The following is a 17,638-nucleotide window of genomic DNA, read 5'->3' on the forward strand; positions in this document are numbered from 1 at the left end:
TATGTGGTACAGGATATGTACGAGGGTAGTGTGACATTGGTGAGGACTGCAGTGGGAGTGACAGATACGTTTAAGGTGGAGGTGGGATTACATGAAGGATCAGCTCTGAGCCCTTTCTTATTTGCAGTGGTGATGGACAGGTTGACAGATGAGATCAGACAGGAGGCGCCGTGGACTATGATGTTTGCAGATGACACTGTGATATGTAGTGAGAGTAGGGACCAGGTTGAGGAGAGCCTGGAGAGGTGGAGATATGCTTTAGAGAGGAGAGGAATGAAGGTCAGCAGGGCTAAAACAGAATATGTGTGTGTAAATGAGAGGGAGGGTAGAGGAATGGTGAGGATGCAGGGAGTAGAGTTGGTAAAGGTGGATGAGTTTTAGTACTTGAGATCAACAGTTCAGAGTAATGGTGAGTGTACTGGATAAAGGACCAAGGAATCCACCACGAAGTAGAACAAATCTTTTATTCACAACACAGAATAAAAATGAACGAGCGCTTTCACATACGTCGAGTATGCTTCATCAGGTTACATTTTCCAAATAAAAACCTTCTGCTTATATACTCTACTAAGTCATTTAATTAATTAATCAAGCAATGATCTTAATTGCTTGATAGATAAATGATTGAATAATTAATTAAACATTATCTTCCTCATTTAAAGCAATAGTCATGAAAGTTGCTATATTTACTTAGTCTATTTGACATGGAATAGCGCTGCTGTGATAATAATATCACAGCATAACAAACAAGGACATCATTCTTATAAAAATGTTAAAATAATTATATTACATGTTCTAAAAGCTCATAATATCATGTGATATTAGTATATGCAAATAAAAATGGTAATAAAAGATAATAAAAATGGTCATGACTGATTTTTTTTGTCTACTATCTTCAGTACCTATTTACATTGCTTATTAGATTGCTACATTGCATATCAAAATGTGACACTGATAAAAACTGTCCTATTGAAAAAACATAAAATAAGAATATAAATATAAGAATATGAATAAACCAATATATATATATAGATATATGAAGTTAGATTACAAGACATATCTAGTCTATCCATTAATGAATATATGTCTTGATTAATTCATTTTGGTGAGTGTGGAAGAGAGGTGAAGAAGAGAGTACAGGCACGGTGGAATGGGTGGAGAAAAGTGTCAGGAGTGATTTGTGACAAACGGGTACCAGTAAGAGTGAAAGGGAAGGTCTACAAGAGGGTAGTGAGACCAGCTATGTTACATGGGTTGGAGACTGTGGCATTGACGAAAAGGCAGGAGTCAGAGCTGGATGTAGCAGAGTAAAAGATGTTAAGATTTGCACTGGGTGTGACTAGGATGGACAGGATTAGGAATCAGTATATCAGAGGGTCAGCTCAAGTTGGACAGTTTGGAGACAAAGCAAGAGAGGCGAGACTGCGTTGGTCTGCACATGTGCCGAGGAGGGATGCTGGGTATATTGGGAAAAGGATGCTAAGGATGGAGCTGCCAGGTAAGAGGAAAAGAGGAAGGCCTAAGATAAGGTTTATGGATGTGGTGAGAGAGGACATGCAGGTGGTTGGTGTGAAAGAGCATGATGCACAGGACAGGAAGAAATGGAAACAGATGAACCGCTGTGGCGACCCCTAACGGGAACAGCCGAAAGAAGATGTTTATGAATAACTATGACTAAGGTATATAAACTAAGCTAATACTATTACGAGAAAAGTATCACTATGAACAATAATAATGAAGAAAAATCCAACTTAGCCACGGCCAAGCAAGAAAGCACTTCTGAACTCGTAGACGTGGCAAATGAGATCTGGGGATTCTTACTAGTGCACTATGGGATACCTACTTTGCCACAAGCCAACTGAGAGACTTCGAGCTTTGTAAATCGTCCGAGGATCAGCTCCGAACCCATATGTAAGAATGAAGGCAAGATAGGACCACAGAATATATACCAGTTTCAGGTCGATTTTTTTTTTTTTTTTTTTACTTCATAATATCAATACAAGTGAAATGGGCATCCACCATTACATTAACCAGGAGAAGGTAGATCATACTGTTGTAATACTGACAGTGGGCCCAAAAACAGGAATGCAAGGTGACATGGCTGGTTAAACATTTTGTGGGGAATATTTTTCATGCTGTGAGTATGTTGTGCGCATATTCAGAAAAAAAAAACTGGAATGCACCAAATCAATGATTAACAACAGTATCTTACAGACGCAATTAGTTTTGAAAAATGTCTTGAATATACCATACCCAATAACAAAGAAAGGAAGGAGCTGTGCAACAGAAAGTACAGTTGTGTACCTACCATAAATGTAGATGTTAGAGTGTATTCACTGTTGCAGTCATTACAATTGGGTTATCCTGCTGGCAGGCTACCCTCAGTCGGCCCGAGTTCCAAAGTCTAGGTCCGGCGTCGGTTGCGGTCACCTCCTCCCTGACGTCAGTGCGCCAGGGGTATAAAAGATGCAGCAGACGCCATTTTCTTAAGTTTTTCTTGCCCTAGATGTCAGGTGCCCCTAAAATGGAAGGCTAAATTATGCCAATAAGCATGCATACAGAAAAAACAACTTTTCCTTCATCTACAAGCAAATACACCACATAGGTTGTGTAGAATAGAGAAGTACAGATAAGTCCCAGCAAAGAAAAGGGGGGTGGTGGGAGGGTAACCTGGACTGCAACAGTGAATACACTCTTAACATCTACATTTATGGTAGGTACACAACTGTACTATGTTCATCGTGTTTCACTGTTGCAGTCATTACAATTGGGTTGAATCCCAAAGCTAAGGTTGGGAGGCTGGTGCTAAATAGGATTAGGAGAGGCTATCAGGCCCTGCAGAACTGCAGTGGCAAAGCCTGCCCTGGATTTAGAGTAGAGAGGTAAGTGATAGTGCTTTGTAAAAGTATGCATTGAACTACAAGTTGCAGCCTCTAAGATGTCTTTGGTTGGTACTCCTCTAAGGAAGGCTGCTGAAGTGGCTGCTGCTCTGGTTGAATGTGGCCTAATACCTTTAGGCACTGACTTGCCATGCTGTGAGTAGCAGAAACGAATGCAGTGACCTATCCATTTTGAAATAGTCTGTTTTGAGATAGGCTTTCCTTGTGATCCTGCAGCATATGCCACTAGAAGTTCTTCAGTCCATCTGAAAGCTTTGGTTCTGTCCAAGTAGAAGCGCAGCTGTCTGTGAATGTCCAAAGAATGCTGAAGTCTCTCACCCTTATTCTGTGGGTTTGGGTAAAAGGTAGGCAAATGAATTGTTTGGTTAAGGGCCACACTGGACACTACCTTAGGCATAAATGTAGGGTTTGTCCTCAGAGAAACCCTGTCATGATGGAAAATGATAAAAGGTTCCACAGCCATGAATGCCGAGACTCGTCTAATGGAGGTTATTGCTAGGAGCAGAGCTGTTTTCCAGGATAAGAATTTTATATCAGCTGCAGAGGCTGGCTCAAACGGAGGCAGTGTGAGTTTTTCCAAGACATAGTTGAGGACCCATGCAGGTATTGGAGCTCTCCTTGGAGGTCTTATGTTTTTGGCCCGTCTGAGGTACTGCCTTAGTAATGGATACGAAAAAATAGGTGGTTCTGTATTGTAATGAGTTGAAATGGCAGAAGCATGAATTTTAATTGATGAAAAGGAAAGGCCTTTATCGAGCATCTCAGCTGAGTATTGCAAAATCTGAGGAATATTTGGAACAATCGTGTCAATACCTTGTGCCTGGTTCCAAGCACAGAATCTCTTCCATTTTTCTGTATAAGATTTTCTGGTGCTAGGCCTCCTGGCCTCCAAAATAACATCCATCACTGCTTTAGAGAGAGGTGTGTCTTGAATGGCTACATTATCCACCATGCTGCCAGGTTTAAGGTCCTGAGTTGGCTGGGCAGTATTTGACTGTCTTGTTGGGTCAATAAGTGAGGAATTTGAGGTAATGTCCAAGCTGGGCATTGAGACTAGTTCTTTAGGATTGGGTACCAGTGTTGGTGGGGCCAGTCTGGGGCAATCAGTATCATTTTTGGCTTCTCTTGTCTGACCTTGAGGAGTACCTTGGGGAGGAGAGGCAGAGGGGGAAAGGCATACACTGTTAGGTTTTTCCATCTGAAAGATAGAGCATCCACTTTCCATGATTGCTTGTGATAAGTCCTTGTGCAGAATTTCTGTAGTTGGCAAGTGTGAGGGGAGGCAAATAGGTCTATGTCCGGCCATCCCCAGTTCTTTGTTATCATGCTGAATACTTGTGGATCCAATTTCCACTCGTGGGGATCCATTAGGTTTCTGCTTAGTTCGTCTGCCAGAGTATTGATCCTTCCTGGCAGGAAATGTGCTTGCAGATGTACTTGGTAAGTCAATGCTGTGTCCCACAAGTTCATGGCTAGTCTGCAGAGGGGGTAGGAATGTGTGCCCCCCTGCTTGTTTATGTACCACATGACTGCAATATTGTCAGTCAGTAGTTGTCCTGGATGAAGTAGATCTTTGAAGGCGGTCAGGGCATTCTGTACAGCTAGCATCTTTTTTTGATTGATATGTAGATGCATTTGACTTGTGGACCATGTGCCCTGAATACATCTTCCTGCCATATGGGCCACCCAGGCATAATCTGATGCATCTGTTGTCAATGTCTGCCTGGCTGTGGGTATGGTGAATGGCTGTCCCGTGTTGAGGTGACAGGCTTTTGCCCACCATCGAAACTCCTGTTGCAGGCAGGGAATGAGGGTAATTATTCTTTCCACGCTGTTGCAATGTTGAGTCCAAACACTTTTTAGATACCATTGAAGTTTCCTCATATGCAGTCTTGCATATGGAATTAGTAGAATGCAGGATGCCATGAAGCCCAAAGCCTGCAGAATTTTTCTTGCAGATAACTGGGTCTTTGTTGCCAACATTTTGAAATAAGTAGTCAGTTGTCTGTGTTTGTCTGGCGTGAGATAAGCCATCTGGGCAGTTGTATTTAAGCTTGCACCCAGGAATATTATCTCTTGAGAGGGTACAAGGTTTGATTTCTTTTCATTTACTGTGTACCCTAGACCTATTAGTAACCTTTTTACAAACGTCAGATGCTATAGTAGAGTGTCCTTGTTCTCTGCTTGAATAAGGCAGTCGTCCAAGTAAGGATATATTTGCATTCCTCTTTGTCTGCAAAATGCAATCACTGGTGCCAGGCATTTTGTGAAGACCCTGGGCGCAGTAGATAAGCCAAAGGGCAGTGCAGATAATTGGTAGTGCATTGAGCCAGCTATAAATCTGAGGTATCTTCTGTATGACTGTCTGATTGGGACATGCAGGTATGCCTCTTTTAGGTCTAAAGTCACAAGCCAAGCCTTCTTGCCCAGCATGGGCAGAAGCTGCTGCAGAGTTAACATTTTGAATTTTGGAATATCCAGGAATGTGTTTAGGATAGACAGGTCCAGTATTGGTCTCCAGACTTTGTCCTTTCTGGGTACCAAGAATAGCCTTGAGTAAAATCCTAGTCCCTGCTCTTGCTGTGGTACTTGTTGAATGGCTCTCATGTCCATGAGGGATGAAACTTGTTTTTGTGCCTCTGCCCATTGATTGCGTGGCAGGTCTGGCATACCGTTTGGCCTTGGCAGGGTGTGAAAGTGGAACCTGTAGCCTTGAGATACGATATGTAAGATCCATTTGTCCTGGGTGATCATGTGCCAATTTTGTGAAAAAAGTCCTAGTTTCCCCCCCCAAAGGAGCTGCCAGAAGATAAGTGCTTGGTGCTGGCAGGGGAAAATCATTGAGACTGTTTCCTATATGGCTGTGATTTTTCCTCTCCACTTTTGGAGGTAGAAGCACCCCATTGCTTACACCTGTATGAGCCTTGGGGCTGTGATCTGCCTCTGAGGCATCTGTATCTGCCTCTTTGTGGCCTGTCTGACATTGGAAAGGACCAATTCTTTGTAGGCCAGTTCCTGCTAAATCTGGGAGGCTGTACCTGTAAGAAATCCTTCACTGTTTGCATAGATTTAGCTTTGTCCTCAATATTCTTCAACACTTCTTCTGCTTTAACACCAAACAAGGTATCATATTGTAATGGAGCATCTAATAGTTTTGCTTTAACATGATCAGGCAGATTCTGTTCTTTTAACCAAGCATGCCTCCTAATGACAGAACCTGTAACTGCGGCCCTGCAGGAGGCCTCTAGAGAATCAAAACCACATTGCAAAGTATGCTTTCCCACTTGTTCAGCTGCATGCAATAAATCCTGCATTTCTTTGTTTTCTGCACATTCTGAATTTGTCAACATTTTCTGTTTAAGCAGTGACATAAGATATTGCTGATATTTAAGCATATGAAACTGACAATTTAAAGCTCTTACAGCCAAGGTAGCAGAAGTATAAATCTTTTTCCCCCATCTGTCCAGGGCCCTTGAATCCCTATCAGAGGGGATAGGGTTTTTTGCAGTGGAAGCCTTGACCCCCTTGGGACCCTGAGAAATAGTTTCTGGGTCAGCAGCAGGGTTTTTGTAAAGAAATTTATGTGAATCTGGAACCCTGTAGTATCTGTCTGGCTTAACAGGAGTTGGTGGTAAAGAGTCAGGAGATGGACCAGACTCTGTAAAAACATCATCTGCAATGTCTAAAACAGGAGGAATAGCAAGGGGTCTGTGCTGGGGTAATAAAAGGAAGTCTCTGAGCCTTTTCTTGGATTCAGAGTAATCTTGGCTCTCCCAATGGAAATGCCCCCTCATAGTATGTAGGGCCTCCCCAAAAGAAAAGTCCTCAAGAGGAGAGGCTGAAGGGATAGATTCTTCAGCATCAGAATTCTCACAGGGAGGAAGGGAATATTCACGTTCAGAAGAGGAATCAGAGGAAATGGAAACCTGATCTGAAGATTCATATTCTATCTCTTGCCTAGGCCTCTTATCAGGAGGGGAATGGGAACCCCTGATCAAAGTAATTAGGTCTTCGGCCATTTTAAGCATCTGTTTGTAGGCATGTAGGCCTGTCCAGGAGAATGCTGTACTTGTTTCTTTGTCTTTAGAGCCGCTTTAGTCTTTGCCTTTGAAGCTGAAGTTGGCTTTACATATAACTGCGTAGGCCTGAAAACACCCTCAGAAGCAGATGTCTGCTCAGCGGCTCCAGACCTATCTGAGGGAATAGTTTCCGAGTGTCCAATACCTTGAGTTTCTAGCGGCCTAGTGGGCTCCACGTGGGAGTCTGAAGCAGCCTGTGGCTCTGAGGTAGCGGGCGTCAGGGGCTGCGAAAGCACCTCACTGAGAACCAGCAAACCGGTGACAGGCCTAGCGGAAGCCTCGTCGTCGGTTTTGGACCTCTGATGCCTGTCCTTTTCCTTTTCTTTGCGCTTTTTATAAACTCCGGTCGTCGGCTGTTCCGACGGCATTATATAATTGAATCTTTGGCCAAAGTAATGAAATGCAAAATCGTACTGACGCTTAATAGTGCGTTGGTTAAATCTAGCACAAAACCAACAACTAGCAATGTCGTGGTCAGGGCCTAGGCAAGGAATACAGTAAGAATGAAAATCCTTATGAGGTATTTGCTTCCCACAAGAAATACAATTATTAACTTTTTCTGACATCGGTCTGGAGCAAGAAAAAGTTTCAACGGGGTACTTAGCTTTAATGAAGACTTCGGATCTGAAATTCGAATTTGAAAATCTCAGGAGTCGGCCGACTGGCACTTGCGAACTGCTTTTGCTTCGGGCACCGCGCAGCAAGAAAGACTGAAGAAAATGGCGTCGGCTGCATCTTTTATACCCCTGGTGCACTGACGTCAGGGAGGAGGTGACAGCAACCGACGCCGGACCTAGACTTTGGAACTCGGGCTGACTGCGGGTAGACTGCCAGTAGGATAACCCAATTGTAATGACTGCAACAGTGAAACACGAACATCGCTATCACCACACTCAACAACGGATTACAAATTAAGGCGGTATCTTTCCCACTCTCCTGAGTTAACTCCTCCCTGATAAAAAGACCATTTTGCACAGGAGTGCAAAAGAGCAAGATGATGCTTTCAAATTTTGGAGAAAGTGAAAAAACAAGGCTAAGTATGTAAGGGTAAGTTTATCCAAGTGTCACACTTTCAGAAGAAAGCTCTAAAACAAGTCAGGCCAAATCCCACAATATTCATAAAGTACAGTTGTGTACACTTACAATAAATGTAGATGTTCAAGTGTATTCACTGTTGCAGTTATCACATTTGGGTTATCCCTGCCAGGGTAGCCTTCCGCCGGACCGAATACCAGAGGCTTAGTATTTCTGTGTCGGTTGTGGTAGCTTCAGGACTGACGTCAGGTCTTCAGTAGTATAAAGTAAGGCAGCCAACACCATTACATCAATTTTTCTTGCCCTAGCCTGTCAGGAGCCCCCAAGTAGGAGCCAGGTTATGGTGGAAGAACCCCACCAGTAGAAAGTAAACACCAAAAGGTTCCTTGTCAGGAGAGAAAGAGAAGGAAGAGGGGGATGGAAGGAAACCAGGACTGCAACAGTGAATACACTCGAACATCTACATTTATGTAAGTGCACACAACTGTACTATGTTCTTCGTGTTTCACTGTTGCAATCATCACATTTGGGTTGATTCCCAAAGTTGAGGAAAAGGGTGGAGACAATCGAGGAGTCTAGGGGCTGGCTAGGATGCCCTGCAACACTACAGTGGCAAAGCCTGCCCTGGATTTGGAGAAGATAGGCATGTGGTAATGCTTGGTAAAAGTGTGAACAGATGTCCAAGTGGCAGCCTACAGGATGTCCCTGGTGGGGATTCCTCTGAGGAAAGCTGCAGAGGTGGAGGCTGCTCTGGTGGAGTGAGTCCTGACTCCCTTGGGGGAGGTTTTCCGTGCTGCTTGTAACAGAAATGGATGCAGAGTACTATCCATTTCGAAATTGTTTGTTTGGAGATGGCTTTGCCCTCTGCCCCTGCAGCAAAGCTAACCAGTAATTGATCAGACTTTCTGAATTATTTAGTCCTGTCTAGATAGAATCTGAGCTGTCTGTGCACATCCTGAGAGTGCAGGATCCTTTCCCCCTTGTTTTGTGGGTTAGGGAAAAAGTTGGGCTAATGAATGGACTGCTTGAGAGCCACAGTGGTCACCACTTTGGGCATGAAAGATGGGTTAGTCCTGACGGAAACCCTGTCAGCATGGAAAATGATGAAGGGCTCCACAGCCACGAGTGCTTGTAGCTCAGAGACTTTTCTGGCTGAAGTGATGGCCAGAAGAAAAGCAGTCTTCCAGGAGAGAAATTTTAACTCTGCTGAAGGTGCTTTTTCAAAGGGGACAGGGTGAGCTTTTCCAACACAAAGTTAAGGTCCCAAAGCTGGGGTAGGTGGCTCTTCTGGGTGGCCTCAAGTTGCTAGCTCATCTTAGGAATTGTTTGATCAGAGAGTGTGAGAAAAGGGGCTGCTCAGTATGGAAATGAGCAGTGATAGCAGAGGCATGAATTTTAATAGAGGAAAAGGACAGACCATTGTGTAGCAGGTCAGCTAGGTAATCCAGGTAGGAAGGGCTGTGCCCTAACGGCTACCTTAGCCTGAATCCAGGTGCAGAACCTTTTCCATTTGTCAGCATAAGACTTTCCAGTGCTAGGGCATCTGGCCTCAATACATCTAGAACCTGTTTACTGAGGTTGGCAGATTGATCAGTGGTCAGGGAATAACCCAGGCTGCCAAACTGAAGGTCTGCAATTGGGGATGCATGAATTCTCCTTCAGTCTGTGTCAGGAAGATTGGGGTCAGAGTGAAATGCCATGGTGGCAGTGGGGACAGACTGCGCAGCAGTGGGTACCAGTGCTGGTGAGGCCAGTCTGGAGCTATAAGAATTGTCCTTGGTTTTTCCTCCCTTATTTTGAGCAGTACCCTGGTGACGAGAGGTAGTGGAGGAAATGCACAGACCGATAAGAGTGACCCAGGGGAAGGATAGGGCATCCACTTTCCAAGCCATGCAGTGATGCTCGCTGGTGCAGAACGTGCTGAGCTGATGGTTGGTGTGGGAGGCAAAGAGGTCGACCTTTGGGGTGCCCCATTTCTGAGTTATTAGGGTGAAGGTTCTTTTGTCTAGCTGCCACTCGTGTGGGTCCAGACTATTTCTGCTTAAGTGGTCTGCCAGAGAGTTTAGAGAACCTGGCAGGAATTGTCCTAATAGGTGGAGTTGCATGGCAGAGGCTGTGTGCCAAAGGGTCATGGCCAGCCTGCACAGAGGGTAAGAGTGAGTCATTCCCTGCTTGTTGATATACAACATCACAGTGGTGTTTGTTTTGATCAGGAGAGCCCCTGGGGAGTGAAGGGGCCTGAAAGCTGTCAAGGCGTGCTGAACAGCCAACATCTCTTTTTGGTTGATGTGCAGATGGATTTGCTGTGGGCTCCATTGGCCCTGTATGCATCTGCTGTCCAGATGTGCACCCCAGGCATAGTCTGATGCGTCTGTGGTGAGAGTCTGGGTGGCGGTTGGTGGTGAGAAAGGCAGTCCCCTTGTTGTGGGAGCATGCTGCTGCCCACCAAAGAAAATCTTTCCTTAGGCAAGGTATCACTGGTATAAGAGTTTCCAGGTCTTGAGAGTGTTGAAACCAAAGGCTTTTTAGGTACCACTGAAGTTTCCTCATATGCAGTCTGGCATATGGAATGAGTAGAATACAAGACGCCATGAACCCCAGAGCTTGCAGGATTTTCCTTGCAGATAACTGGGGTCTGGTGGCTATTTGAGAGAAGTAGGCTGTCAGGTAAGTTTACTTTTTTGGTGTAAGGAATGGCATCTGGGATGCTGTGGAGTGGGTACTAGTTTGGAATTCTTTTCGTTGATGGTGCACCCTAGGGAGGTCAGTAAGGACTTTACAAAGGCCAAGTGCTTGAGCAGCTTTTCCTGACTGTCTCCCTGAATTAGGCAGTCGTCTAAGGGTAAATTTAGATATTCCTTTGTCTGCAAAACGCAATGGCGGGAGCCAGACATTTTGTGAAAACTCTGGGAGCAGTAGAAAAGCCAAAGGGATGTGCAGAGAACTGAAAGTGCAGAGATCCTACCCTGAAACATAGACATTTCCTGCATGATTCCCTGATAGGAATGTGGAGGTAGGCCTTTTTTAGGTCTAGGGTGGCTAGCCAAGCATCCTTGGACAGCATGGGTAGCAGTTGCTGGAGGATGAGCATTTTGAATTTTCGTATCACCACAAAGGTGTTTAGAATGGGTAGATAGAGGATGGGGTGCCAGGTGCCCTCTTTTCTGGGTACCAGAAAAAGTCTTGAGTAGAAACCTTGGCCTATCTGTTCTGCAGGAATGTGCGCTACTGCCCTTATAGAGAGCAGGGAAAGGACTTGCTTTTTCGCCTCTGCCCACTGGTTTGGGGGTTGGAAGAGTGTGGAAAGAAAATCTGTATCCCTGGGACACTAAGTTGAGGACCCAGTGGTCGCTGGTAATGGTGGCCCAGGTGCTTGCATGAAAGGAGAGTTTTCCCTCCTAGGGGTAAGTGCAGGTGGGCAGAGGGAGGGGTGGGGGAGGAGAGTCATTGTGAGTTCTTACCATGAGCGAGTGGCTTAGAAGTCCCAGGTTTGGAAGTGGAGGAATTCCGCTGTTTTGATCTCTGCATTCCCTGTGGCTGCTGTCTGGGGGGTCTGGGTTGAACTGACCTGTTGGGAGAAGGAAAGGACCAGTGCTTGGAGGGACAATGCCTGGTGAACCTGGGAGGCTGGACCTGTAGGAAATCCTTAAATGTCTGCACAGATTTAGCTTTTTCTTCCATCTTTTTTAAGACCTCCTCTGCCTTCGTGCCAAATAAGCTGTCTTTGTGCAATGGTGCATCCAATAATTTAGATTTAACATGGTCTGGCAAGGGCCGTTCCTTAAGCCATGCATGCCTTCTAAGGACAGAACCGGTAACTGCTTCCCTGCAAGAGGCTTCTAGGGCGTCAAAACCACAGTGTAAGGTGTGCTTAGTCACTTGACTTGCAGAATGCATTAACTTTAGATTCTGCACAAGCGGGAAAGGAAGACACTTTTTGTTTGAGGAGTTCCATGGTATGTTGCTGAAATTTTGGCATATGGAACTGGCAATTTAGTGCTCTGACAGCAAGAGTAGCAGAGGTGTATACTTTTTTACCCCATCTGTCTAGTGCTCAGGAATCCCTATCTGAGGGGGTGGGATTCTTAGCAGAGGTTGCTTTAATTCCTTTAGGCCCTTGAGAAATTACCTCCAGGTCAGCAGTAGGATTTTTGAAAAGAAATCTGAGAGTCAGGGACTCTAATACCAGTCAGGTTTTCTGGGTGCAGGAGGGAGGGTGTCAGAAGTCAAACTGGATTATAGGAAAACATTGTCCACAACATCCAGGACTGGGGGAATGGTCAGGGGTCTGTGCTGTGGAAGATCTAAGAATTCTCTGGAAAGGTCCTCGGTGGAAAGGCTGAAGGAATGGAATCCTCCGCATCAGAATCCTCATAAGCAGACAGGGGTTGCATGTCTTCATATTCAGATGCATCTGAGTCATCAGACTCCTGTTCAGACAAAACTACTGGGGACAGATCTCTCTTTCTTTTGGAAGGGATAGCTTGGCTTCCCCTGATCAGCATGATAAGGTCTTCTGCCATTTTAACATTTGAGACTGAGGCAAGGAAGCAGGTGCCGGAGATTGGGTCGTCTGTTCCTTCGGTGTGGCTCGTACCCTGGGTCTTAGAAACTTGGTAGTTTTAGAAAGAACAGTAGACACGAAAAGTCATTGGTTTGTGTGAGAGTTGGTAGTGCGAAGTACTTCCCTCGGAAGCCGGTGCCTGCTCAGCAGCTCCGGACCCATCCAAGGGAAAGACAACCGCAGGATCCTAAGTCGAAGAAGAGCTCTGCGGCATACCGGACGCTGAAAGGTTCTCGGCAGAGGCCTGCGAATCCACAGAAGCAGGCATCAGGGCTGCAAAAGCACCTCACTGAGGACCGGAGAACTGATGACTAGCTTAACGGAAGCGTCGCTGGTAGGTTTGGACCTGTGCGGTCATCTGACTTTATCCTTCCGTTTTTTCGGAAGACCTACTGTCGGACGGCTTCCCAAAGCCATATCAGAATTTGAGGACTGTAAGCAAAAATATCTAGCTGCAATAAGGGCCTGACGGCATACAGTTCTGGTGTTAAACAAAGCACAAAAGCAACAGCAAGGGACGTCGTGGTCTGGCTCTAAGCAAGTAACGCAGTAAGAATGAAAGTCTCGGTATGGTATTTGCTTTCCACAAGCGAGACAATTGTTAACTGTTTCTGACATCTGTTAGTGCAAGAAAAAAGAATCCCAATGGGGTACTTAGCTTTAGAAGACTTCAGCTTCAATTCGGAAGATGAAACTCAGGTAGCGGCTGACCGGCACTTGTGCAAACTGCTTCTGCTTCGGGCTCCTCGGCAAGAAAGACTGATGTAATGGCGTCGGCTGCCTTACTTTATACTACTGACAACCTGATGTCAATCCTGAAGCGACAGCAACCGATGCAGAAATACTAAGCCTCTGGTATTCGGGCCAGCTGAGGGCTACACTGGCAGGGATAACCCACATGTGATGACTGCAACAGTGAAACACGAGGAACATCTGTTCACCTCTGCCATTGCAAAGTACCTCCTGCAACAAAGCTGGATGACTAAGCAAAATAGATTTTATTCAAAATCCTGTCTCATACATGTCCACCATTCTAAAAATTAACAAGCACCGAATTTTGTTCCCCATGCAAGGGAAAGTGCAAGTTCAACATCTATGACATGGTGGAAAATAAAGTACAATTTTTAAATCATCTGCTACAACCTTACCTGTTCTCTTGTTGCATTAAGCATAGGCTCCTGTATGTCAGTATACATCCTGCGAAGGGCATTATACCCGCCAGGTATATTTTCTAGGTTGCTCAGTGCACGATCTTGGTTCCTCATCATCTCCTGCATCATTGCAGGATTTCGAGCAAGCTCCATAGTCTAATAGAAGAAAAAGGTAAAAAAAAACTCAATAGTTTATTCAGAAGTTACAGCATTTCAATCAAGATGCTAGTGAGGAAGGAATTAAGTCTGGCCTGAAAAGCCTGTCTATCAGGGCTAACACAATGAAGGAATAAAAACAAATTCCATCTGTAAAGTGGCATACTAGCAAATGCCTGAATGAGAGATAAAGCTAACTAAAAGTCAGACTTCTGCAGGAAGACAAAAATGCTCTCAGAACGTACAAACCAAAAACATCCAAAGGCAACCACACAGTGAAGAAATATCTGTTTATTTAATGCTTTCGACCAAAGTCTTCATCAGAATAAAAAAAAAATCCTTTCCATCCACACTTAAATATCCATTTCAGTTAACAATATCCAATAAAAACCTTCATAAGAATTTCAGGGAACATCTCAAAATTCACTTCACCCTGCACAAACATTTATGAAAGCATTTATAAAAAACATTTAACACAAATTGTTTCAGAAAAGTGCCAATGAAGGGAAATTTGCACTTGACTGTCAAATGGTTCTGGAAGAAAAAAGTGTAGTTGTGTAGCTACGCTTATACAAACAGTAAATGTTCAAATAGATCAGGGTTGCAGTGGCCTAAGCTGTATTGGACATATCCTGCCAAGGACCAGATGTCCTGACAGTATTTAAAAACTTTTGGGAACCCTTCCATGCACACTACACATCTGATGGAGGGAAAGGACATGCTGGTATAAAAGCAGATGCACGGATGCCAAAATTCAGAGCTTTCTTGCCTCACAAAATGGGAGAAACGGAGTCCAAATATGAACACTTATGGCCAGATGAAAAAAGAGAAACACAAGGATAAGGAAAATCCCACCCTAATCAGAAAATAGAAGGATAAGACTTGATAGGAGCTGAAGATGGCTGCACAATGATAGACACCATAACTTCAACTCACCCGGTCTGAAATTTGAAAATGAGAAAATGGAGTGCCATTGAAAACTTTTTTTTGGTAAAATTCAATTATTGATTAGTAAAATACACTGCCTGAATGCCAGCAAAGAAGAAATCTGGAAAGCCTGAAATAAAATCAACCGAAAAGGTGAAGAGAAAACATTGTTTGGAAAGGATTCTGCAGTGGTTCCTCAAAAAGCAGTTTAAACTCCAGCTTTGTTACAAGAGATGGGATCCATTATTGTATTTAAGAAAAAAATCAAATGTATTCAGAGGTGATCAAAACAAATGAAGCATTGAAAAAATATATTAATTCAAACAACAAAAGGCTGGAAAAAACAGACAGCTTTAACTAGCCAATCAGATGAACTGATAAAACTGCAAAAATCAGAAGCTGACATGAAGAAAACGTTGGCTGAATACGAGGTTTCTCAAGAACAACTGTTAAAAAAACTAGTAGAGTTAGAAGACAGAGATTGCACAGAAAACCTGAGATTTTCTGCTGTACTGGAGAAACTGGAAGGAACAGATTGTATTAATTTAAAAAAGCACAAATAAGCAACTGGACTGGTGTTAAACAGCAGAATTTGTTAATCCAAAGGGCACAGAGTGTATGCTCCAAACGCGGTCATGAGAAAGCAGCCAAGACCTATGTTAGTAAAGATGCAAACATACCAACAGATAGAGATGATCCTGATAAAGTTGTGGTAGAAGGGCAAAGTATTAAATACAGAGACAGGGCAAAGTATTAAATATAGAGACAGCAAAGTGTTTTTAGAAAATGATTATTTACTGTACACCAGGCAAAAGAAAAGTAAATTTATCCCAGCAATAGGGAATGTCGAGAGGTAGGTTTCAAAGTGCTTTTCCTGGAGGTTAAAGTCTTTTTTTTTTTTTGAAGCAGAACAGGCTAAGGAGGAAATAAAGTACAGCCAACAAAAAGTGAGTCAGCAAGCCAAAGGGGACTCTGCTTCTCATTCTACTGAGAGTAAGGTTCATGGAAAGACTTTGCCAGTAAAACCTTTTTCCAGTGATCCTAAGGAAAATGCTTGAGAGAGAGAAAAAAGCACAGGAGTTAACTAGAAGAATCAGCAGTACCTTGGACATGAACCAGAGGAAGACTGAGATGAACAGGAAGACCAGCAACTCTGAAATTAGAGAATACATGTGATAGGATGCTTTATAGTCTTCCATATGTGGAATATGGTTTTGCAACAAAAACTGGCTGAAAAACACTGGACTTTTATTGACTTTGTTAAATGTGTTGGTGGACTGTAAAGCATATACTCCACTTTATATCACATATGTTCAAGAAGACAAAGGAGAAAAAATAAAATTTTTTGTTCTTATTAGTATTTGTATAAAGACTGCGGTGGTGGTTGCTGCGGTAGTGTTGTCGCCTCACAGTAAGACACTGTCCTGTTCGATTCTCGGAGCGTCTTCTGTGTGGAGACATGCGTGAATGGGCGTACCTTCATTGAAGGTTGTGCGTCAGGGCCGGCAACTCGGCACGTAAAAATCTACTGCCAATCATTAGCGGACCGGAGTTCCACTGTGGCGACCCCTAACCGGGAGAAGCCGAAAGACACATCATTAATATTTGTATAAAACATTTCATTATATAAACTACAAGTTATACACAACGTTTTTGTGTAGCCAGGAGTATTTTAAACAGGGGGGGGGGGTGTCTTTTCAGTGATTTCTGTATGTGTTAAAGATATTAAAGTAAAGCAAAGAAGCAATTTCTTAGTTCTACTGTAAAACCTATATTTATTACAACAACAAAATGAAAAAAAGCTGGACAAGAGCAAATTTAATGTCCACATGCTGTGATCTTGGGCTGCTGGGGTGGGGTGAAAAAGTGCATCGATTATATATGTAGAATTAGGATTTTTTCTTTATTTTACAAGGGTGCACGTCTAGATTAATACCTTTGGCTTAAGACATAAACAGGCGTTTTTGTATGCACGTAGGCTTTAAAAATTAGACAAAATGGTGAAAGCCATGAAAATACTAAGCTTCTCCCAAATGCAAAGGTATTAGCATATTTGCTTTCCAGTTCAGTGGAACTGACATGTCTGCAGTTGAGGGCAGCTCTGCATTCTTTTCCTAGTGAAATTTACAAAGACTCACTGCAGAGTACATTTCCATGGAGACAAGCTGTCTGCAGGTGCAAACATTTAATCTTGAGAATTCACAGTATTCTTTGCTGAGGGAAATGCAAAATTTAAAGGTATAAGGGCAAGATGTTTTGTGAAAAAAAATGTCTGAAATTATGAGAAGTGAATAAAAGGTAACAACTTCCCTAGCAGCCTTAATACTTTAATGCAGTTAACAGAATGAAGAACAGTGTACAATGTAGTTTTACTTAAATATGGCCACTGTACATTTGCTTAGAACTAAAAGATAATGTTTTCTGAAAGCATACAAGCTGTTTTTCATATCTGGGAGGGGAAAAGAGATTAGGAAAAAAAATACAGAAATCAGTGTAAGTGAAAGCACAGGCTTTTGCATGGGTAACCTTAATTTTAGATAAGGTAATGCTCTAGGTGCGGCCATCAATTTGGGACAGCTGTTCCCTTCTGGATGGTTAAACTTCATGTTTTGAAGATGAACATAATTCTGTGTGCTTATTCTAAAGTTAATACGAGATGGGGGTGTTTTGTATTTATTTTTTTTGTTTGAGGGTTTTCATTAAAACAAACGTTTTGAAAATGTGACATAGGTTCAAATGGAGATAAGAAGAAACAACTACACAAAAGATAAGAAGAAACAACTACACAAAAGAGCGGACTGCCAAACATTAGTATATGCATGTAAC

The 17,638-nt window shown here is 43.3% G+C and overlaps 1 protein-coding gene across 1 annotated transcript in view; it reads right to left on the bottom strand.

Annotated features, from left to right (window-relative positions):
* UBQLN4 (ubiquilin 4) overlaps positions 1–17,638 on the bottom strand; it is a gene marked incomplete in the record, with an annotated part of 792,664 nt that overhangs the window by 560,746 nt on the left and 214,280 nt on the right. Inside the window, 1 exon segment of the mRNA XM_044079769.1 lies at positions 13,727–13,885. Within this exon segment, the coding sequence (XP_043935704.1) occupies positions 13,727–13,885 (159 nt within the window).

Source organism: Protopterus annectens, chromosome 8.part0 (assembly GCF_019279795.1).
Source record: "Protopterus annectens isolate FY-2018-M chromosome 8.part0, PAN1.0, whole genome shotgun sequence".
NCBI lineage: Eukaryota > Metazoa > Chordata > Ceratodontiformes > Protopteridae > Protopterus > Protopterus annectens.